The following is a 25,555-nucleotide window of genomic DNA, read 5'->3' on the forward strand; positions in this document are numbered from 1 at the left end:
ATAGCTTTAAATAAATAAAAACTGTATTTTATAATCTAGTACAGGAGATATACATACAGTTACAAAAATCATAATTAGATTCTTCAGTAGAAATAAATATGTCATAACTACACAAACCCAGAGGCTTCACAAAAAGTCATTATTATAATTGTGCAGCACAATCGTATGTCAAGGCTCCGACTAACTAACCCAAGCAAATCAGAACTCTGAGACTTGGCTCTTTCTCAATGGGTTTCTTTAATGAGTACATCATACCAGCACAGTTTCAATGGAAAAACAAATCGAAATCTTTCCTGTGGTTTCAGTATAATTAAACTAGGAAAAAAACGCATCCCCTAGAGTCACAGGTCCCGTTGGCCAATTGGGTTAATTGGCAGGCTCTTTGGGCACTCCTTCTCCAATCTTATCTGTTGCCAGTAGAGATGACCTTGGTTCCCACTGCTTTACCCAATCAAGAATAACATTCTATGTATGATTCACTGAATCTAGCGAACAAATCAGAATGTTTAAGACCAGCTGCCTGCAATTACTGCAGGTTTGAATCTCGCCAGGCTCAAGGTTGACTCAGCCTTCCATCCTTTCTAAGGTAGGTAAATTGAGGACCCAGTTGTGGGAGCAATAAGCTGACTTTGTAGAAAATATACAAAAGGATGAAGGCTATTGCTTAGCACATTGTAAGCCGCCCTGAGTCTCCGGAGAAGGGCGGCATATAAATCAAATTTTTTAAAAAAATGTTTAAGACTAAAGCCACTTTTCTAATGACTCTTCGAATTATAAAGGTGCAGCCTGGCTTTCACCGTTTCTATCTTTGCAAATGTGATTTGATCAGAGAAAGTCTTATTGGGGGGAGGGGAGGCTGGATTTCATCTATTTCTCAGTGTGGGAACAACGTTTAGATGATTTAGGGAGACTAATGCCAAACCAAAACTAGGGATATGTCACACATAAGCCATAGGGGCCTCTATAGATAAATGCTGAGTTTGGTCAAGTGGCAGGGTCAGAGGACTTCAAAGATATGTTTGAAGGAATCCAAGGACACATTCTTAAAAGAGTAAAGCTATTTTTCTTTCCAGTTAGGTGTTCAAATGACACCTATTTGTCATTTTGGAAAGTGATATATTTCAATGTTTTCTGTACCAGCATAATAAATGATATCAAAATGTGCTATTGTGTTATCGTGCTGTCACAACCCATAATCCTAGAGCCACATTAGCAGCCAAGAGTGCACTGCCAGCAAGTAAAATTAAGAAGCCAAGAAGCTCCCTGTTTTGCTTTTCAACAATAAATTTGCTAGCAGTAGCTTCTAAGAAAGAATTCAATATCCACTGGCCATCCAAAGCAAAACAGGGAATTGCATTAACAACAGCCAGTGCTCCAGAGAGCGAAATCAGATATCTGTTTATGCTTGTTAAGGTGCATGATCATAGTCATTTTTTAAAAACACATATAAATGTTATGGTTTCAGCACTTTGGGAACATAGCAATTTAACTGAACTAATATTATTTTTATTCATTCTTTATAATTCTTTATTGATAGCAAAAACTAAAATAAGTAAGATCCTAGTTGTAAAATGTATTTTTATACAAGATAAGGGGAGAGACTTTACATAAGGAAAAAAACATGTTGAGAAAGGATATAAAGTGGTCATAAAAAACTAGTTTGCCTTTATACCAGACCTGTTGGCAGTCTACATATTTAATAAATAAATAATTTTTAAAAATGCCTGCATATTCTAATATTTAAAAAAGAAATAAAGATATTCCAGCTTGGAAATGGATAATCTAAAACACTATATTCATTTTTATAATTCTCAGTAATAGCTACATGCTATTGCAACATATTAGAATATACAGTATATTATTCACATTATCATACAAATGATGAAACATATTGCTCAACAGTCATGAAATGAGGCAGTCATTAAACAACTACCTGTATTTGTAATGACCATGTTCCTATAGGCCTGTGATGGCTAATCTTTTTGCCATCGCGTGCCAAAAGTGGAGGGAGCGTGGGGGGTTGCGGGTACGGGTGCCCACATCCATAATTCAATGTGCCCCGTCCTCACGCACATGCGCACATGACCCCCCCACACTTCCCCCTACTTTTGGCACGCGATGGCATGGTGGGTCCGGTAGGCCCGTTCCCCCCCCAGGCTCCAGAGGCTTTCTAGGAGCCTGGGGAGGGCAAAAACAGCCTTCCCCTTCCCCCACGGAGGCCTTCTGGAGGCCGTAAACAGCTAGTTTCCTGACTTCCGGTGGGACCAGAAGGCCTGAAAATCAGTTGATTGGTGCCCGCATGCACGCTGGAGCTGAGCTAGGGCAACACTCACGTGCCCACCAATATGGCTCCGCGTGCCATCTGTGGCACCCGTGCCATAGGTTCGCCATCACGGCTATAGGCTTACAAGATGTGAAAATTCTAATATTATAGAAGCCAAACAGAATGGGGCAAGGAGTCCTTTATGAGTCCCAACTTGTTCTGGTACTTGATGCAGGAGTGGTGCAGATCTAATTACCCAGGTTATAATCTACATGGTTTCAATCTCCTTTCCAGATTTTTACTGAAAGAAATGTATCTTGTTTTAAATGACTGAAGTGAAGATCATGCTTCCATAGCTATATTGACTATCCCACTACCAATGGAATCCTTGATTTAATGGACTCAAGCAGTCCTGGACACGCTATAAGAAACTCCAAAGTGCTTGGTATGTGGAGATCTCAACACTCAACTTGACAAGTGCAGCTCATTTCCATATTTTTATCCAGAATGTTTTGAAATCTAGTCATGAGACGAGCCACATACTTAATCTGTTTTTTGTCATAAAAGGAAGTCAGCAAATTGTTTTTTCCAACAGAAAATAATTAGGCTGCTTTGCCCACTTCCCATGGACAAGGCCATCAAGAGTTGTTATCAAGTTAGCAGCCTTATAAATTTAATAAATAAACAAATTCATTTAGTCAGGCTTTTCAAAAAAAAGTCTAACATTTTAATTTGTAACTATTTGTTTATGCTTTTACTGATGTTTCTACTGTATCTTTGTAAACCATTAAGAAAATGGACAGTGTATAATATTAAATATATACATAAAACATGTAAACAGAAAATGTTAGGTATATTTTTAATTTTACCATTTCCTGCAACTGGTTTATTTAAATCAAAATTTTACATCATAGCCAATAGCTTCCACCCTCTTAAATAGGCAAAATACGCAAAATAAGTTAGAAGAGGATGTTCAAAAGGTAAAAATCAAATGGCTGTGGTCCTTGGATATTTTATATGCATGATACTAGCAGTGTCTTCTCTCAAAAAGCCCATACAAATATGAAAGGATACTTACAAAATGTTTCCATTATTAAAGGAAGGTCCAAAGTTAGAAAGGTGTATCGAGGTACAAAGCTGCTGAGGCTCACTTAAACAAAGAAAAATTTTTCTAAGTCTGTTACAAAATCAAGGAGCATTTCAACACAAATCATATCTAACTCTCTGTTCACAACAAATAAAATTTTTTGTTTCACTCCCCATGATGTATGGTATCATCACTTCTATAACTATGTTATATTCATATTTGATCTATATTTTGTGAAAACAGCAGGTCTAACACATAATACACTTACTGTTGTTTTATAATCAAGTGTCTATAGAAGGATGATAGACATGCAACTGATCTTTGCATCTGAGCAACACATATGTATTTTAATAGAAGAAAGGCAAAGACAAAAACAGGAAATACATTCCATATCAACAACCTATAGCATTAAGGTCCCTAGGTATGTGGTGCTTACATAAAGTATAGGTAGTCCTCGATTTACAATAGTTCATTTAGTGACCATTCAAAGTTACAACAGCACTTTAAAAAGTGACTTATGACCATTTTTCACACTTATGACCATTGCAGGATCCCAGGGTCATATGATTTACATTCGGATGCTTGACAACAGGTTCATAGTTATGACGATTGCAGTGTCCTGGGGTCATAAGATCACCTTTTGTGTCCTTCTGACAAGCAAAGTCAATGGGAAAGCCAGATTCACTTAATAATGGTGTTACTAATTTAACAACTGCAGTGATTCACTTAACAAATATGGCAAGAAAAGTCATAAAATGGGGCAAAACTCACTTAACAAATTTCTCATTTAGCAACATAAATTTTGGGCTCAGCTGTAGTTGTAAGTAGAGGACTACCTTTAGTGAACATATACAGGTAGTCTTTGAGTTATGACTGTATTGGAGCCTTCCCATCATGACTGTAAGTCATGATGGTCATAAAATGGAACATCGCTTGACTGGACCCATTGTATGATCTTTTTTGTGGCAGTCATTAAGTGAACTTCATGGTCATTAAGCAAAACAATAGTTCATTTAAAGGGCATTTTTGCCAAAAACCAGAAGTAAATGCCAGGTTTGGCAAAAATGTTGTAAAACACAGTCACGTCACTGCAGGACACTTGAAATGGTCATAAATGCAGGCACTGGAAATGCAGTCATGTAAATGTGGGCATAGGGGCTGGCCATTGAAACCAGATCGTAAGTACCCCATGGAGGTGCATCATAATTTCAAATAGTTGCTAAGCAACCAGATGTAAGTCAAGGATTATCTATAAAGAGTCCATTCTATTTATGGCTAAATATTGAAAAGTATTATCTATGTTGAGATTTGTTTTTAATGTCAGTGGTTTAAAGCTGAAAATATAAACTTTATGAAGTTCAAGAAAGTCTATATACATGCAGATTAAGAAACCAATGATCAACATACATACACATGTATAAAATAGATTATTTTTTAGAGTTTATGAAATGTATGCCTACAGAATAAGCTCCTGGCTCAGTGTGAGTGGGGTACCTTGCCTGCCGGAGAGGAGGGGGGCCACTGAGGTGGGGGAGGGGATCTCTGGGGTATTAGAGAGCTGGAACATTGCGGTTATGACTGGGAGAGGTAGATATGGCGGGAGCCGAGGGGTAGGCCGCTATCGGGAAACTAGGACTCGCTGTCTCAAAGCCATTACTTGTTCCGGCCCCTCTGGTTCTGGTTCACCGGGCTTGCTCGTATACCTGGTGACTTGGGATGTCAGGACCCTGGCCTCAGGCTGCTGCTGTTTAATACCAGGTCTGTTGTCAACAAGGCCCCCCTCGTTCGGGACTTAATCCTGGAGGAGGGGGCTGAGCTGGCATGCATAACTGAGACCTGGCTGGGCCAGGAGAGGGGTTGCCCCTCTCAGAGATGTGCCCAGACGGGTTCCAGATATTGCATCAGCCGTGACTCCAAGGAAGGGGTGGAGGAGTGGCAGCTATTGTCCGGAAGAGTCTTTGCCCTCGCAGGATCCCTGCCCCTGAGATTGTTGGGTGTGAGTCTCTCCTCTTGAGGTTGGACTCAGGGGTTCAGTTGGGCTTGTTGCTGACGTACCTGCCTCCCAGCTGTGTTACAACAGCCCCGCCTGTGTTGCTAGAGGCGGTAGCTGGGCTGGCGGTGGAGTTCCCCAGGCTTATGGTACTGGGGGACTTTAATTTGCCGTCACTTGGCGAATCCTCAGATGTGGCTCAGGAGTTCATGGCTTCCATGACAACCATGGACCTGACCCAAGTAGTTCAGGATCCGACTCATGGGGGGGGGACACACTTGACCTGGTGTTTCTCTCGGGGCAGTGGAGATATGATTTGGAATTAAGGGGTATAGATGTTTTTCCCTTGTCGTGGTCAGATCATTTCCTGCTGAGGGTAGACTTCAGGACGCTACTCCTCCATCGCAGGGAGGCAGAGCCGATTAAGTGGTTCTGCCCCAGGCACCTAATGGACCCTGAAGGGTTCCAGAAGGAGCTTGGGAAGATATCTGACTCCCTTGTCCACAGTCCGGCTAAGTCCCTGGCGGCTGCCTGGAATAGGGCGGCATCTGGGGCACTGGACCGGATTGCGCCTTTGCGACCTCTCCATGGCAGTGGATCCAGGAAAGCTCCCTGGTTTACTGAGGAGCTCCGGGAGATTAAGTGCCAGAAGAGACGTCTAGAGCGACGCTGGAGGACCAGTAACTCTGAATCTGACCGAACACACTTAAGAGCCTTTATTAGGACTTATTTAGTGGTGATACGGGCTGCAAAATGTTCCATTTTTCCGCACTTATTGCATCCACTGATTCGCGCCCAGCCACCCTATTTAGGGTGACTCACTCCCTCCTTAATGCAGGGGGAGTGGAGGAGCCCTTGCAGGGTAGAGCTGAGGAGTTTCTGCAGTTTCTGTTGGATAAAGTCGCTCAGATTCGGATGGACCTGGATTCTGATTGGGCAATTACGACCTAGATGATGGGGGCAGGTCTTAGTCCTATTGTGTGGGATGAATTTGAGCCTGTGACTCCTGAAGAAGTGGACAAGGCTGTAGGAGTGATGAATTCCTCCACTTGTTTGTTGGACCCGTGCCCCTCCTGGCTGGTTTTGGCCACCAGGGAGGTGACACGAGGCTGGCTCCAGGCTTTAGTTAATGCGTCCTTGAGGTAAGGGGCCTTCCCACAACTATTAAAGGAAGCGGTTGTAAGGCCCCTCCTCAAGAAGCCTTCCCTGGATCCAGCAGAATTAAAGAACTTTCTTCCAGACTCCAACCTACCCTTTGTGGGAAAGGTTGTAAAGAAAGTGGTGGCACTTCAGCTCCTACGGTCATTGGAGGAAACAGATTATCTAGACCCTTTTCAGTCTGGCTTCAGGCCTGGCTACAGCACGGAAACTGCCTTGGTCATGCTGATGGATGATCTCTGGCGAACTCGAGATGGGGGTCATTCCTCCATCTTGGTGCTACTTGACCTCTCAGCAGCTTTCGATACCATTGACCATGGTATCCTTCTGGGATGACTAAGGGAGTTGGGAGTGGGAGGCACCGTGTTACGGTGGTTCTCCTCCTATCTCTCTGGTCGGTCACAGTCGGTGTTGGTAGGAGGACAGAGGTCGACCCCTAGGCCCCTCGTTTGCGGGGTGTCTCAGGGCTCGGTCCTCTCTCCTCTCCTATTTAACATCTACATGAAGCCACTGGGTGAGATCATCCAACGATATGGGGTGAAGTATCAGCAATACGCTGATGATACCCAGCTGTATATCTCTACCCCGCGTCAATTCAGTGAGGCAGGGGATGTGATGTGCCGGTGCCTGGAGGCCGTGAGGGTCTGGATGGGAGTCAACAGACTCAGAATTAACCCAGACAAGACCGAGTGGCTGTGGGTATTGCCTCCTAAAGACTATGTTGATTGTTCATCCTTGGTTTTGGGGGGGGGAGAAATTGTCCCCCTCAGAGCGGGCTCGCAATTTGGGTGTCCTCCTAGACTCACAGCTAACATTAGAGCAACATCTGACTGCTGTGGCTAGGGGGACCTTTCGCCTGGTGTACCAATTGTGACCCTACTTGGATCAGGAAGCTCTCCTCACAGTCACTTATGCCCTTGTCACCTCACAGTTGGACTATTGCAACACGCTCTACATGGGGCTACCCTTGAAAAGTGTTCAGAGACTACAGTTGGTTCAGAATGCAGCCGCACGAGCTATTGTGGGTGCACCTAGATACACCCACATTACACCAATTCTCTGTGAGCTGCACTGGCTCCCTATTGGTCTCTGGTCATAATTCAAGGTGTTGGTTATTACCTTAAAGCCCTACATGGCTTTAAGGGCCAAGTTATCTTCGAGACCGCCTTCTGCCGCATAGCTCCCAGCGACCGGTAAGATCCCACAGAGTTGGTCTCCTCCGGGTCCCGTCAGCTAAACAATGTCAGTTGGCAGGCCCGCGGGGGAGGGCCTTCTCTGTGGCTGCCCCAGCTCTCTGGAACCAGTTACCTCCTGAGGTCCGGACCATCCCCACCCTTTTGGCCTTCTGAAAAGCGGTAAAGACCTGGCTTTTCTGGCAGGCCTGGGGCCGTTGATCTCGCTCTTGTGATCTGGCGAGATCCAGCCATGAATGGTGTGAATGAATTTTTAATGTTTTTTAATTTTTCAGTGTCTTTTTATAATGATTTTTTAAATGTATTGTGAGCTGCCCTGAGTCTTCAGAGAGGGGCGGCATATAAATTTAATTAATTAAATTAAATTAAATTAAATTAGAAGGCCAGATCCTTGAAGATGAAACTCAAATACTTTGGCCACCTAATGAAAAGGAAGGACTCACTGGAGAAGTGCCTACTGCTGGGAAAGATTGAGGGCAAAAGAAGAAGGGGATGACAGAGAACAAGGTGGCTAGATGGAGTCACTGAAGGCATGAGCTTTAATGGACTCCAGAGGATGGTAGAGAACAGGAAAGCCTGGAGGAACGTTGTCCATGGGGGCACGATGGGTCGGACACAACTTCGCAACTAACAACTACAGATGTGTTTTGAAATTAATGCTGTCCTTATATGTTCTGACAGTGTTGTGAGGAAAGCCAAGCCAAACTCTCCAAATTCATCAGCTTAGATTCTGCTCCAGAGCAAACATTGAAAAACTGTTAAAGCGCTTCCTCTGGAGTTACAGGAAGAGTTGCTGCCTCTTGGTGAAAACTACTTCAACCCACTGTTCCTTTGGGATTCAGGCCTGGGGCTGTTGATCTTGCTGTTGCGATCTGGTGAGATCTGGCCATGAATGGTGTGAATGGGTTTTAATTGTTTTTAATGTTTTAATGTTTAATGTTTTTATATATGGTTTTTAAATACATTGTAAGCCGCCTTGAGTATTCGGAGAAAGGCGGCATACAAGTTGAACAAATAAATAAATAAATATTATGCAGGTAAGCTTTTCTGCAACTGAAGTACATATATTTATTTTGCATACATGACCAAATACATATACATATAATCTAAATGAAAATATATAAATTTGATTACTGTGTAAACAGGGTAATATCATTAACACTCAGTAAAAAAAACTGTGTAATGTCTGATAAACCTTAACATTGAAAGAAAGAAATGCAATTAAAGAAAAAAATCAACCAATTGTAATCTGTATATTATGTATTTACCTGCTCAAATTCTGTTAGCATCCTCACCAAATCATACATACCTGTATATTGGAGATGCAGTGGGTGACCAACGAACAACATATCAATTTGAGGAGGATGCTTCACCGTTATGAGCCTGGTATAATTTTCCAAGGAAGGCGTCACACACGTATTTGGGATAAAATCCTTTGGGCAATCTTTGTTTGTTTGGCAGAGCAGACTAGCCTCAATAGTTTTTCGTGCTGGCAAACAAGCATACAGGGTCTGAAATTTAAATAAGTATTAAGTATATGCTATTGAAAAACATTCACTATACGTAAGCCTTGGCAAGCTAGATAGAAAAAAGGAAAATTACATTTTAGTTATTTTACATATTTATTATCACTTGCTCAGAATGAGACTTCTACAAGCTCTACAAAATTGAAACTTCCACGATTTCCAGGCAGTATCTCAAAAGTATTATGGCTGCAAATGCAACGATATGCTATAAACGTAAGGTTATATTCCAAGTGGCATAAATGACAAAATAAATTATCTGAGGGAACATTGAGGAGAGATGAGAGAAAAATCCAATTACAAGAGATTTGGGAAATATAGAATCATTGGCCCAGCAGACTGGCAACTCTTTTTGGTACTGGACAGGTAAAAAGTGTTGGGCTCTTCAGTTTGCTGAGCTTGGCTGTTTTCTTGCAGGCATTTCCTTACCAGGGAACATAATCAAATGAATGGGAGAGTGGAATTAGCTGGCTATTAGTCTTTCTTCCTTCATTGTTTATTATGGTTTTGTTTCTTCTTGGACTGTTTGTGTGGTACTGTACACTTTTTACTAGGATGTTGACTGCTGACAAGGATGTCTTCTGAGCTGTTTGCTTCTTCTTTGACTAGGCTATATCCTTTACATGGTATAGATCAGTGATGGCTAACCTTTTCGGCACCAAGTGCCCAAACTGGAACGTGCGTGCATGTGTGCGCGCTGGAGTGCCAGAAACCCGAAGACCAGGTGGCTGGTGCACATGTGCATGCCGGCCAGCTGGTCTTTGGGTTTTTGGCGCATGTACACTGGCCATCTGGTCTTCATGTGTGCCGGAGCACCGGAAACCCGAAGACCAGCTGGCCAGCGCACGCATACCTGGTTTTTGGCTGTTTTGGGGCATTCTTTGGGCTGTTTTCAGGCCGTTTTGGGGGCCATTTTCCAGCACCCTGGCACCCGCGAAAACCAACTGGCTGGCACACATGTGCATGCTGGAAACCAGAAAAGTAGCTGGCGACGGCACATGTGCCCCTAGAGAGGGCTCTGTGTGCCACCTCTGGCACACGTACCATAGGTTCGCCATCACGGGTATAGATTGACTTTATGGGTCAGTTGATAGCTGATACATCTAAATACTAGGAATTATCCAGCATTTTTGGATTTAGTTTGATGTACGGCAGGGGTGTCAAACTCAAGGCCCGGGGGCCGGATGCGGCCTGCAGGGTACTTAGATCTGGCCCATGGAAACAGCGAAGGACCGGCCTGCAGTGCTTCTGCTAGTGAAAACAGACACGGCCCTCCCAAGCTCCGTTTTCACTGATAGAGGGTTGCAGGAGGCTGTGGCACCAAAAATGGAGCTCGGGAGTCCGTTTTCGCTGGCAGAGTGCTTGGGCCACCGCAGGCACCTCCGACACGAGTGATGTCAAGCTGGTCACACCCACCCCGGCCAAGCCCACCCTGGCCCTCCCAGGTTAAACATAACCCTGATTTGGCCCTCAATGAAATTGAGTTTGACACCCCTGATGTGCGGTATCAAGTTTCCCAGTTGAAACTGTGGTTGAATTTGTCTGTGTGCTGAGGCATTAATGAATTAGAATTAGAGAAGTGGGAAAAGATGTGGAGAACAAATATGAAATTGACAATATCAATGGCATAAAAGGAAAACCAGATGAAAATGTTTCATAGATGGCACTTTCCACCAGCTAGAAGAGTGAAGATGTTCCCTAGTAATTCACCGAAATGCTGGAAATGTAAGAATAACTATGGAACATATTATCATCTCTGGTGGACCTGCCCAGTGGCAAAGAAATTCTGGGTGAAAGTTAAAAAGTGGATAGAGGAAATAACTCAGAATTCAATAAAGGGAGAACCTGAGCAATTTTTACTAGGGATTTCTATAGAAAATTATACCAAGGAAATATATTATTTGATACTACATATATTGGAAGAAGGAAAAGCCACCATCAGAAGAAGATTTAATTAGGAAAATTTTAGAATGTGCAGAGATGGACAAATTAACAAAAGAACTCAAGGAGAAAGAGGAAACAGTATATTACAAAGTGTCGTGTAGATGGTATGAATGGTTGAAAAATAAGAAAAATGAGAAAGGAATAAAGGGGAGAGGGAAAAAGAAGTGTTGAAGATCATCGTATAGGGTAGACGAAATAAAGATGGTTGATGGTTGAGGAACACGAGCTCTGCGATTCTGCTCCGAGCTCTCCCTGTCAGAGGGCTCCAACTGAGCCATAGCCATCCTGGAGGGGTGGTGAAGTAAAGGGGGACGGCCTTGCAGGTCAAGGAGAGCCACATCTCTCCTCCCTGACTCAGAAAGCCCCCTCATCCGAAGATGAGGTGCAGTGGCAGCAAGAATGGCTGCCATGAAGCAGGGGCCAGCCAGAATACCCAAGACAGTGCAGGAGCAAAGAGAGCAGTGAACAGAGACTGTGTTGCTGGGTGAGGTGATTCTTTTTTCTTTAAAGTTACCCCAGGGATAAGAAAAAACCCTAGAGAAGAGACTCTAAAAATAACTTTGCAAATGGTGGAAAATATTTTTTTTAGAGATTTATGTTGAAAAGTAAATTGAGAGCGCCATCTACTGACGGAAGGGAAAATGACTCCTAGACTCCTGGAAACTTACAGGGATCCAGGGAACCTAGAATAAAAGACTAAAAATACAGAGTAGACTTAAAGAACTTGGAAAATGTTTTGATTTTTTTAAAATTTTTATTTCTTGTACACACAATGTAAATGTACATTCTCTTATACATAATTGATCATACATACACATATTTTTCTTAAAGAAAGGATAAAAATAAGGCATTTTAATTACATGCGGGGTTTTTTCCAGTTTTGTGCCTATACTATACTGGCAGCTGTTATAATGTGTAAGATCAAATATTTTATTTCCTTGGTATATTTTTCCGTAAATATCCCTAATAAGAATGTCTCTGGTTTTCCGCTTATAGGTTGTTTTATTATTTTTTCTAGCCATTCTTTCATTTTAGCCCAGAACTTCTTTGCAGCTGGACATGTCCACCAAAGGTGGTAGTGTGTTCCATAGCTCGTTACATTTCCAACACACTGGAGATTTACTCGGACACATCTTTGCAAGTCTAGCCAGGGGTAGATGCCATCTATGAAATATCTTCAACTGGTTTTCCTTATTTGCCACATTTTTTCCCATTTCTCCAATTCTATTGTGTGGTTAAAGGTTTTTGCTCATTTAATCATTGTATCCTTAACTATTTCTTCTTCCATTTTATATTGCAGCAAAAATTTGTATATTCTACTGATTAATTTCTCCTCCATCCCTTGTATAATTTTGTCCAATTCATTTTGTTCAGTGTGTATCGCATTTAATTTTGTTTTTTCTTTATATTTCAACCGAATTTGCATATATGTCCAATCGACTTCTCTATTTAGATCTTGTTCCAATTCCTGTTTTGTTTTCAGATTTCCTTGTTCTTTTAATATATCTCTATATCTTATTATCTTGTCCCACTCAGTTAAATTTGGATGTTTTAATATTTCTGTAGGTGAAATCCAAATGGGTATTTTTGTGTAATGTTGTTTTTTTAATCTTGATCCAAATTTGTAGCAATGCATTCCTTAGTATGTGTCTTCTAAAGTAGCCATGTATTTTATATTTTTCGTCCCAAAGGAATGCATGCCATCCCACTTGCAAATCGTGCCCTTCAATCACTAATGTTCTTTTGTCCCTTAACTCCATCCATTCTTTCAGCCAGGTTATACAAGATGCTTGATAATATATTTCCCAATCTGGGAGTGCTACTCTTCCTCTTATCTTTTGTGTCTTGCAATGTTTTTAATCTAATTCTCAGTCTTTTTCCTTGCCATATACTTTTGGTAATTGTTCTATTTAATGTTTCATAGAAAGTCTTCTCTAATTTTACTGGTATAACTTGGAATAGTATTTTGGGCAAAATATTCATTTTGATCATAATGATCCTTCCTATAAATGAAATTTGTAAATTTTTCCAATTGTCTAAATCTTTTTTAATTTACAGTAGTAATTTGTCATAATTGTCTTCCTTAATTGAGGAGCATCTTGCAGTAAGGCAAATCCCTTTACGTAAGGCAAATTTTATTTTCTTGGTTATTTGAATTTTTGTACTGCATTCTAATTCCTTCTCTTGTATCTTTGTAAGATTTTTAGTTAATAATTTAGATTTATTTTTATTAATTTTAAGTCCCGCTGCTTTGCCAAATTCTTCTATTTTTTAAATAAATTTTGGGCCTGATTCTAATGGTTCCTCCACTATAAACACTAAATCATCGGCAAAAGCCTGAAGCTTATATTCTTCTGTCTTTATCTTTAACCCTTTTATTTCTTGATCTTCTCTAATTCTCTTCAAAAGTGTTTCTAAAGTTAATATAAATAGAAGTGGAAAAAGTGGGCATCCTTGTCTCACCCCCTTTGTTATATTGAATTTCCCTGTCATATTTTCATTCATGATTACCCTCGCCGTTTGTTTTGTGTAAATCTTTCCAATCATATTTTCAAATTTAGTCCCAAATTCCATAAGTTTCAATTGATTTAACATAAATTTCCAGTTCAAATTATCAAATGCCTTTTGGGCATCAAGGAAAACCAGTGAAGCTTGTTTTTCCAGATTTGCTTCACAAAACTCTAGGGTATTTATTATTGTTCTCATATTGTTTTTAATTTGTCGACCTGGCAGGAAACCATTTTGATCTGAATGTATGTTTGTTCAAGATTTTTTTTGTTCTTTCAGCTATGGTTGACATAAATATCTTGTAATCAGTATTTAACAATGATATTGGTCTGTAGTTCTGTATTTGTTGATGATCTGTATCCTCTTTGGGAATAAGGGTGATTATTGCTTCTGTCCATGTTTTAGGTATATTTGCCTATTCTAGAGCCTCATTGAATATTTCCAACATCATCCCCCCCCCCCCCAGCATTTCTTGAGTATTTTTATATAACTCTACTGGGAGTCCGTCCGGGTCCGGTGTTTTGTTTATTTTCTCATTGCCATATCAAATTCTGTTTCAGTTATCGGTCTATTTAGTATTTCTTGTTGTTCCTCCGTAATTTTACACAAGTTTGTTCCCTCTATATAGTCTTTAACTTTTTCTTCTGCTATCTCTTCCTGACAGTATAGATTTGAGAAAAACTTTTGTATAATTTCCTTTTTGTCCTCCCTTTTGTGTTGGGTTATTCCATTTTCATCTTTCAATTGATATATCATTCTTTTATCTTTTTTTAATTTATAGGCCAATCATCTACCCATTTTATTCACATGTTTAAATTTGTTTTGTTTTGACATCTTTATTTTCTGCACTATTTCCATTTGGATTGTTAAATTTATTTTATGTCTATATTCCATTCCTCTTTTATTTTTTTATTTTGGGGGATCTTCTTGTAATTTTCTTTCTAACTTTTAAAGTTCTTTCTGTAGTTTTTCTTGTTGACATTTCCTTTCCTTCTTCTTCCTTGCGTTATAACCCATTGTCAGTCCACGGATGTATGCCTTTAGCGTGTCCCAAAGGTTTTGTATTGATGTATCTTCTTTTTTATTCACACTAAAGAATATCTTCAACTCGGCTTCCAGTTTGACTTCCGTCGCCATCAGACGGTCCTTTGAGACCGCCAGCCCCGTCGCTCGTAAAGAGCCGCCTTTACATCTGAAAGGCGGCTCGAAAAACTCCATTTCCATAAGGAAATGTGAGATAGAGCAGGCGAGGGCAGGTAGAGCCCTCTGCGAAGTCCCCAGAGTTTTTCTTTTACTCTTGGGGACGAAGCAGGATGAGGCTCCCTATTTCCTTCGCCGCTGCTCCGGGCTTTGGGAGACCTCTGCCTCTTGCAGAGCCAGGCGACGAGATCAAACCTTTCAACGAAAACAACAGATTGCTTAATTAAAGAGGATGAGATCTGGACTTGGGACCCTAAATTGCAAGTATCTTTAATGATTTTATAAGCGTTTCTAAGTGAAGGGGAAAAAAAAGCTTAAAATGGCGACCGCTGAGGCTTGAGAAGTAGCCGAAAGTGAAAGTCCTTCTGTAACAAGTTACAAAGTAGCGGAGCAAACAGTGCTGGCTAGAATAGAGAAAAGAAAAATTTCTAAGTTTCTTTTTTTTTCTTGGAGATCTGATATTGATCTTGTTGGTGAGAAGTCCTCTTTCTTCAAAAAGAGTTTGTCTGTGTGGCAGGATGGCGTTAAAATTAACAAAGCCAGACAAACAAGCAGCGGGGGGGGGGGTTTCCCCCATTTACAATTATGTGAACAAGTTTCGAGTTTACAGACTCAGAAGAATGATTTTAATTTAAAAGAATTTGTTTTGAAGGAAATGGCAAGACATGACGAGATTGTGAACCAGAATTTTGAAAAATTTAAGCAGGAAATTAAAGAATTCATACAATTAAAGTATGATAACTTACAAAGAAAGATTGTAACAGTGACTAATGCTTTTTCAGAAATAGTTATAAAGATGGATACAAATATCAAGTTATTAGAGTCTAAAATGGAGGAAGTTGATGATAAGATTTATAATTTGAACAATAAAATACAAAGAATGGAAAATGATTTGATAAATATTCAAGACAATAGCTCTGAAGTAAAGTCTAAAAAGGAAGCTGATCACAAGACTTACAATGCAGAAAATATAAAACAAGGGATTGAAAAAGAAGTTACAATGATGCAATACAGGCTCACAGAATTTGCGGTTAGAATGAGAGGGTTACAGGAAAATAATAGAGATGATTTAAGAAAAATATCTGCTGAAGTTCTGGCTGGGATTTTAAAGATTCATCCAGAGGAGGTATCTTGTAAGATCGACAAGGCCTATAGAGTAAATTCTTGGATTGCAAAGCAAAGGCAACTGCCTAGAGATGTGGTGATTTATTTTACAGATAAAGAAATAAGAAATGATATTGTGCAAAAATCTTTTAATTCCACTCTACAATTGTATGGAAGAAAGATCTGGATATATAAGGAGTTGCCGCCCAAGATAATAAAAGATAGAAAGAAATTCGGATTTTTGGTGACTGAGCTAAAGAAACAAAACATCTCATTCAGGTGGGATGTCCCAGTTGGCATAATATTGAGATATCAAGGAGAAAGATACCAACTAAATTCTGTTGAAAAAGTGGAAGAATTTTACTATAAGGTTCTTAAAATGGGTTCAACATCTTCATGTATAATACATGAGTGGAATAAAGAAAAGCAAAATCAACAAGAGATAGAAATTCAGGATAAGCAGATGGAAGTAATGGAAAAACAACAAGTTACAGAGGACTTTGTAGATGAGCAGCTTCTGGATTCTCCTTCAGAGGTCACAGCTGGACTATTTATAAATACAAGAGAGGCGGCTTTGGATTCTAATGTGATGATTCATCAAGTTACAGACCAGCATAGAAATCAATCAGTTGACATACAACTCAAAGAAAAGAAACCAGAATGGAGACTTAAGCTACAAAAGCAAAATCAACAAGATCAAGTTATAGATCAGCATGAAAACCAAATAGTTGATACACAATTTATAGAAAGGAAATCAGGATGGAGATCTAACCCACAAAAAGTCAAGAAAAGAAGAAGCAGGTCTTACAAAAATAAAAACTTTTAAACTAAACAACAGTGCAATGCCAGTTATCTAAGAGATGACTGAATATATGAAAAGATAGCTGAGGCAAAGTATTGATTTATATTATCCTGAGGAGAGTGACAGACCTCTGCAGTGCTCTACTTTTGGGATGTGAAAAGGGCCTTAAATTGAATGGATTGGAATTATCTATTTTGGATTTTTTGATAAATGTATTACGTTTATGTTGAGCTACAAGGCAAGAGAGTTATGGGATTGGGGCACGCAGAAGATCTGGTTGTTACCCTATTACGGTGGTTGGAATTAATAATTTAGATGAAAGACACTACTATAGACACTATATGGAATACAAATATAAAGTCACTCGGTTGGTTGTTTTTTATATATCAAGACATCTATTGTTGACGGGGGCAGATGGTAATTGAAGATACCGAACATACTGTTGGAATTAGGATGTGATGTTACCCTAATATGGGTGATGGAGTTAACAATCCAGCTGAAAGACACTACAGAAGATATTATATGGATTACAAGCTTAAAGTCATTTGAGGATTTTATTTATATAAGGGAATACTTTTTAGTGGTGTGGGCAGAAGAATAAAGATATCAAGAACTATTATGTATGGTAGTTCTGTAGGAAAGTGGGTGGAGATAGGTTAGCTTATTGATTGCTTAGTTGAAGAAAAGGGATATTATGTTTAGATATGAATATATGTAAAAGATTTGAGTTAAGAGATATATCTATGGGGGTGGAGGAAATGGGCAGACTATGAGTTGAATAAATGTTAAATTAGGATTTATTATATAGTTTTATAGTGGAAGGTTGCTTTGAAATGTCATATTAATATACAAAAAAGACTTGATTTAAGAGACATGTATGGGGGAGGAGTAAAAGAGTAGATCATGAGTAGAAATTGTTAAATTGGGGGGATATAATAATATTACTATGCTAAATTAGGAGTTATTATATAATGTTATAGTAGAATGTTATTTCGAAATGTATAGTATAAGGGGGATATAATAATATTATTAGAAAGAAAGGGTCAGCATATGGGGGATGGAGTAAGGGGATGGTAAAGTATTATATAATCTGTTATGAATTTGGGTTGTACCTTGAAGAAGCCACAGGGGGAGGGGAGGGCGAGGTGGGGTTAGGGAGGAGGGGGGGGGAAAGGGGGAAAAATTTGTATTTGAAAAACTTTTTCAATTAAAAAAAAGAATATCTTCAACTCCTTTTCCAACATCTGTTTGTATTCTTTGTCTTTGCATATATTTTGATTCAATGTCCATCTTTTAAATCTTTTTTGTCCTTTCCATTTTATACTTATTGGGTTATGATCTGCCCACTCGTTTACTATTTCTACTTTTTCCACTGCTGTCTGTATTTCCACTGTCATCCAAGTCATATCAATCCTGCACCAGGATTGATGTGGGTGTGAATAAAATGTATATTGGCTCTCTTCACTATTCATTTCTCTCCATACATCTCACAATTTCAGTTCTGTTGTCATATTAAAGAATTCTTTTGGTAATATATCTTTCTTTTTTTAAAAAATTTTTATTACTCTTGTAATCTTTTTTGATATCTGCTATTGCATTATAGTCCCCAATTAAACAAATATTATCATATCCTAGTTCTATTATTTTATTGTGCATTTAAAAAAATTCATGTTGATTTTTATTGAGAGCATATATTACTATTAATAACAGTTGTTTTTGTTCAATTTCTAATTCTACCATTAACATTCTACCTTCTTCGTCCGAATGAATTAACTTTGATTTTATTCTTTCTTTTACATATATAACAATTCCTCTTTTTTTCTTTTGTATTAATGATGTATATAGTCTTCCTAATTTTGGGTTCTCTAATAGTTTCTGGTATCCTTTTTTAATGTGTACCTCTTGAAGGCATTTCACGTCCGTTTCAAGTTTTTTTAATTTAGTAAAAAATTGTGTTCTTTTTTTTTGGTGCATTCAAACCATTTATGTTCACAGAGAAGAGATTTATTGCCTCTGCTATTTCTTACTGAAGTTGTTTTTGGGTGTTTCTTGTCTCTCTTTTTACTCTCCCTCTTGCTCCTTCTTTTTCTTCTCGTCCTTTTTCCTGTATTTTTCTTATTTCTCTTTCTCTTTCCATTTCTTTTATTTGATCTTCCTCCTGGCTTTTGCTCTCTGATTCTTCCTTGCTTTCTTGTTCTTCTTCCTGTGAAAGATAATGTTTATAAAATTCTTGTGCTTTCTCTACTGTACTCTACTCCACTCTATATTTTCTGTCTTGCCATGTAATAAGTATGCCATCTGCTATTAACAATCTAAACATCACTTTATATCTGGTCAGTTGAGTTGCCAAAAATTGGTATTGTTGTCGTTGATTCTGGATTCTTCGTGGTATCTGCTTCAAAATTATAATTTCTTTGCCTTTGTACGTTAATGTTTCTTCTCTTGATTTCTTATAAATTTCATCTCTCACTGCTTTTTTGATAAATCTTATGTGTAATTCCCTTGCCAGCCTGTGTCTTCGTATATAGTTGGTGTGCACACAGTAAATTTCGTCAATCTGTCCCCTTATTTCCACCTTGTTTCTTTGTGTTAATTCTGCCAAAATTTCTGCCATTTTTTCGCCCAAATCCTCCTCTTTCTCTTCTGCGATACTTTGGAACTGTAGGAAATATGACGCTTTCTCCATTTCTAAAAACACAATTGAGTCTGACAGCTCCTTATTTAGTTGTAATGACTTCTGTTCCACCGTTTCTATTTTGACATCTATTTGGTCCATTTTTCTTTCCATTTTTTTTATTCTTTGGTCGTTCTCCAACATTGCTTGTTGTATGGTCTCTATTTTATTGTTCATATTTTTAATATCTTCTTTTACCTCTCCTATTTCATTCTTAATTTTTTTATGATGTATTTTTGCCTCTTCATGATTATCAGCAATTTTCTCTTGTGTTTTCATTAATGTTTCCTGTATCATCTGCAACATACTCTGTATATTGTTTACTGTCAAATCAGTTTTCTCTTTTTCTTTCCCCAACATATTTTCTATTGTTCTTTGGTTTGATGGGGAGGCAGCTATTCGAGTGGGAATTGTAGTTGGTTTTTTATGTTTTAACTACAGTTGCCGTGTTTGACATTTTTAAGCCTCAGGTAAAATTTTTCCACAATATCATATAACCATATAACCAATACTCTCTAATTATGTTTATATACGTATCTCTGTAATTCTTATTTACTATATCCACAGTCTTCCAAGACAGTCTCTCTTAGTATCTTTATCTCTTACAACAGTAATTTATGTTTTCCCCCCATCCACTTACTATATACTTATATATTGCACAATACAATTATTGAAATTCTATATATATGTTTTGTCTTACTTAAACTTTATCAATAATTATCTTTTGATTACTTTCTATTTATCTTATACAAGTTATACAAGATTATGACTTTAGTTCATTCAAACAAGTCAATTAAATCTTTCATTGCTTCATTAATCATTTACCATCTTTTACATTTCCCCCCTTTTCAATAACAGTAAAAAGCTCTATTATTTTTCCTTACTTTCACAGTCTATAATTATTTTATTTTGTTGTTTCCTTTTATTACTTAGCCTCTTGTTGCAAATGTCTGTAGTAATATTACATCAATGTTGCATCAGACTCCTTCAATCCTCCAGTCCTATCCCCAAGTCCTTCTATTATTCTATTATCTTGTCTTCCTTCTTTCTTGTTCTTTAAGTATTTTTGTATTTATATTTCCGATATTATAATTGCAGAGTTTATATTTATATTGTCATTCACTTATCAGTTATTAATCCTTAAATGTTTTTTCCAATATTGTAAGTACCTTAGAATATTTTCCAATATATTTTCTTCGCTGTTTCCTCTCTCTTCTTTTCTTCTGGCACCCTCTCTGCTTCTTTTTATTTTTAAGTTCTTATCTCCATTCCAGTTATCCTCTCAGTCTATTTAAATCCACCTTATGGGATCTTCCTTCTTTCGCACTAACCTCTTCTCCAATTCTTCTCTCCATTCTGTGCTCTGTTTCCTTTTAGTCGTTGCCTTTCCTTCTCCTCCATGTCTTTCTCCTTTCGTGCCTCCGATCAGCAAACTTTCATCTCTCCTTCTTCCAGATTCTCCTCGGTCACCATCGGAAACTGTTTTCACTTTCCGCTTCCTCGCTATGCGGCCGCCATCGCTCTTGGTCTGCCCTGGAGGTCGACTCTTTCTCCACTGGATTAAGAGGTTTGTCTTTGTCCTCTCGGTTGATTGCTATTCGCCCCGGGGTCTTCAGACCTTCCCTTTTTGTTTTCCAATCTCTCCAGGATCGGAGCTGCTCATAAAGAGCTCCTAGCAGAGAATATTTGGGATTTCGGGGATGACACTTCGTTCCGTCTCCCACTTTGCAATGATGTCAACGCCGGAAGTCTACTCCTCTCTCCTTTCTTTCTCCTTTGTTGTGGAATATTTTCCTTGTTTGGTATCCGAGCAACTCCAATATTCTAATAATATATACTTTCTTTTCGGTTTCTTTTCAATTTTACTCAATCTGTCACTTTTATCATCATAATTGTACATTTACCCTTATAATCTTTTTTCTCTCCCCCCCCATCCCCCTTTTCCATTTACTCTGGTGTCCTCTGGGTTTCTATTTCTTTTTTATCCTCTCCCTCATTTAACTTTCTATTTATCTAAATCATTTATCTATTATCTTTGATTCATATTTCTTTTCTAAACATACATACATATATACTCTAACCATACATAAAATCTTCATGTTTTGAAATACACCAATTCCTCTTTATCTTTTAGCATTAATCTATTCATTTCCGCACAGTCTAAAATCTTTTTTATTACTTCACCTTCTGATGGGATTTTTTCTGTCTTCCAATTTTGCACAAATACAATTCTTGCTGCTGTTATTATATGTATAATTAAATACACATCTTCTTTACGGTATCTCTCTGGCAGAATACCAAATTAAAAAAAAAAACTATGGTTTTAATTCTATAGGTTTATGTAACATTTCCTCCAACCATGTCTCAGACACCATGTCTGTATTCTAGACCAATAATTTTTTGCTTCTATATATGACCACCACATATGATAATATGATCCCGGAAAATGCGAACATTTCCAACACTCGGCTGATTTATCCTTGAACATTTTTGCTAATCTTTCTGGTGGCATATGCCATCTGTAAAACATTTTATATAAATTTTCTTTATATGCAGTTGCCATTGACAATTTATAATTTCTTTCCCATAGTAGTTGCCATTTCTCTAATTCTATCGCCCATGTTATCATTGTCTCGTTTACTTCTTCATCTTCTAGTCTAATTTGCAACAAATAATTATACAATCTTTTAATCATTTTTTCATTCTTTCCAGTCATTATCTGATCCAACTCTGATCTCCCCAAATTAAAACCATATTGTTTCAAATCTTTATCATATCTTGATTGTTTCTGCAGCCGGGTATATCAATCAGTCTCAATCCTTTGTTTTTCTAAATCTTGTTTCTGTTTTAGTTCTCCCTTTTCTGTTAAAATGTCCTTGTATCTTACAATCTTGTCCATATTAATTATATTTGGATGTGTCAACGTTTCTATTGTTGAAAGCCACATTGGTATTTCCATATAATGTTTTTCTTTTATTCTCTCCCATACCACTAATGAGCCATTCCTTACACAATGTGTCTGGAAGTATCCATGTATCCTATTTTTTCCATACCATAAGAAAGCACGCCAACCTAGTTGTAAATCATGTCCTTCCAAAGTCAATAGTCTTGTATTTCTCAATAAAATCCATTCTTTAATCCAAGTTAACATCACCGCTTGGTGATACAATTCCCAATTTGGTAGACCAAAAATCCTCCTCTAGTTCTAGAATCTTGAAGCAGTTTAAGATTAATTCTTGCTTTTTTCCCTTGCCATATATATTTCCACATCATTTTATTCAGACTCTCAACGTATTTTTTCTTCAACTTTATCGGAATTGTTTGAAAGAAAAACAAGAGTCTTGGCAATACATTCATTTTGATTAATATTCTTCCCATTAAAGATAATTGTAATTTTTTCCATTTTTCCAAATCTGTTTCAATTTGATTTCTTAGTTTATAATTATCTTCCTTCACTGTAATACATCTTGAAGTTAATTGGATGCCCAAATATTTCACTTTCTTCACTATTTGAATATCTAACTTCTCCGTTAGTTGCTTCTTTTGTTTTTCTCTCATATTTTAACTATAATTTTTGTCTTTATTTATTTTCAATCCAGCTACTTCTCCATATTCCTCTATTTGCTCAATTAGCTTTAGGCCCATTTCTATTGGTTCTTCCATAATGAATACTAAATCATACGTAAATGCTTGTAGCTTATATTCTTCTTTTTTAATTCTCATCCCTTTTATTTTTCTATCTTGTCTTATTTTTCTGTTTAAAATTTCTAGGGTCAAAATAAATAATAGTGGAGATAGTGGACATCCTTGTCTAGTTCCTTTTCTTATATCTACTTTCTCTGTCATTTCACCATTTATTATTACCTTTGCTGATTGGTCTTTAAATATAGTCTTAACCATATTAATGAATCTATCCCCAAATCCATCTTTTGTAATTGTAAAGTCATAAATTGCCAATTCACATTATCAAATGCTTTCTGCGTGTCTAAAAACAACAATGCCATTTGTTTCTCTGGATGTGCCTCGTAATATTCCAATGTATCCAGTATAATTCTTATATTGACTCTAATTCATCTGTTAGGCAGAAAACCATTTTGATCTGAATGTATAAATACATTTAACAACCTCTTCAATCTTTCCACCATAATTGATGCAAATATTTTATAATCTGCATTTAATAATGAAATTGGTCTATAATTCTTTATATATATATATATATTTTAATTTGATTTATATGCCACCCTTCTCCGAAGACTCAGGGCGGCTTACAATGTGCTCAGCAATAGCCTTCATCCTTTTGTATATTTATACAAAGTCAGCTTATTGCCCCCACAAACTGGGTCCTCATTTCACCTACCTTAGAAAGGATGGAAGGCTGAGTCAACCTTGAGCCTTGGCGAGATTCGAACCCTGCAGTAATTGCAGGCAGCTGGTCTTAATAACCAGCTTAATAACAGGGTGCCTTAAACCCCTGTACTACCAAGGCTCTTGTTGTAAATCTGTTTATTCTTTTGGTATAAGAGTTATATATTCCTCCATCCATGAATTCCGAACCTTGAGTTCTATTAGTAAATCATTAAATACTTGTAACAGTGTATTGCTTAGTACAACTTACAACTTTTTATATAATTCTGCTGGTAATCCATCTGGTCCCGGGTTTTTTCCATTCTTCTGCTTTTTAATTCCCTCCATCAATTCCATCATTGATATTCTTTCTTCTAATGCTTTTTAAAATTGTTCTGGTATTTTAGGAGTCATTACTTTTTCCAAATATTGTTCTATTTTTCCTTCTGATATCTGCTCTTGTTGATGTAATTTCTTATAATATTCCTCAATTATTTTTTTCTTTTCCTCATTTTGGTAGCATATCTTTCCCTCTTGATCTAATAATTGGGTTATCAATTTCCTTTCTTTTTCCTTCTTCATCTTATATACTAGCCATCTTCCTGGTTTATTTGCATTTTCAAAAAAAATTGTTTTGATGATTTTATTTTCCTTGCTAGGTCTTCATTTTCTATTAAGTTCAATTTATGTTTTTTCAAGTCCATTAGGTTTTTGATTTTTTTTTTGTTTTGATTTTTTTTCAATTCTTCCTCTAATTTCTTATATTCCTTCTCCAATTTCTTTTGAGCTTGTCTGTTCTGTTTGTTTCTTTTTCCTGTATAGGTCATTGCCAAACCCCTTATATATGCTTTACTAGTGTCCCACACATTTTGCAATGATGTATCTTCTTTTCTATTTTCTTTAAAGAAAAAAGTCAATTCTTTTTCCATATATTGTATACAGTCTTTCTCATTTAATAAACTTTGATTTAATGTCCATCTCATTCTTTTTCTTTGTCCTTTCCATATCATCATTGGATTGTGATCTGCCCATATATTTACTTCTATATCAATCTTGTCTATCTTGGATATTAAATCTATGGACATCCACATCATATCTATTCTTGACCATAACATAAGCCTGTTTGAATAAAATGTGTATTGTTTTTCCTTTAGGTTTCTTTTTCTCCAAGCATCCTGTAAGCTTAGTTCGTCTACTATTGTGTGAAATGTTTTCGGAAGTGTCTTTCTTGGTTTTTCATTCACTTTTGTAGATTTATAGTCTATCTCATTATGAACAAACACATTAAAGTCTCCTATTATGCAATTTTCTACATTTATATTCTAGTATTTTCCTGTGTAATTTTGCATAAAATTCTTCTTGATTTTCATTTGAAGCATATATACCCACAAGTAATATTTTTTGTAATTCATTACAATTTCTACCATTAATACTTTTCCTTCCTCATCCTCAAATATTTATTTGGATTGAATTGTCTGTTTGATATAAAATACTACTCCTCTTTTACTTTGACAAGCCAATGTTGTATACAATGTCCCCAATTTTATTCGCTCCAAAAGTTTTTTATGTTGCTTTCTAATATGAACTTCTTGTAAGCATATAATTTCTAATTTTAGCTTCCCTAATTTATTAAATATTTTCCCTCTTTTTATTGCTGAGTTCAGTCCATTGATATTCAAAGATATTATTTTAATTTCTTCTTCCATTTCTTATTTATTTACTTGTTTTGTCAATCTAGTCGTTCTTATTTCCCTTTGTTCTTTAA

At 37.4% G+C, this 25,555-nt stretch overlaps 1 protein-coding gene across 1 annotated transcript in view; it reads right to left on the bottom strand.

Annotated features, from left to right (window-relative positions):
- Window positions 1-218: 218 nt before the first annotated feature.
- MBTPS2 (membrane bound transcription factor peptidase, site 2) overlaps window positions 219-25,555 on the bottom strand; it is an 89,923-nt gene continuing 64,586 nt past the window's right edge. Inside the window, exons 9-11 of the mRNA XM_070944025.1 lie at window positions 9,001-9,202; window positions 3,338-3,413; window positions 219-1,395 (exon numbers count right to left, since the gene is read on the bottom strand). Coding sequence (XP_070800126.1) covers window positions 1,173-1,395; window positions 3,338-3,413; window positions 9,001-9,202 — 501 coding nt within the window. The 3' untranslated portion in view covers window positions 219-1,172. The remainder of the gene's footprint in view (window positions 1,396-3,337; window positions 3,414-9,000; window positions 9,203-25,555) is intronic.

The sequence above is a fragment of the Pituophis catenifer genome, unplaced genomic scaffold (assembly GCF_029215685.1).
Source record: "Pituophis catenifer annectens isolate HBS135680 unplaced genomic scaffold, rPitCat1.0.hap2 SCAF_4, whole genome shotgun sequence".
Lineage (NCBI taxonomy): Eukaryota > Metazoa > Chordata > Lepidosauria > Squamata > Colubridae > Pituophis > Pituophis catenifer.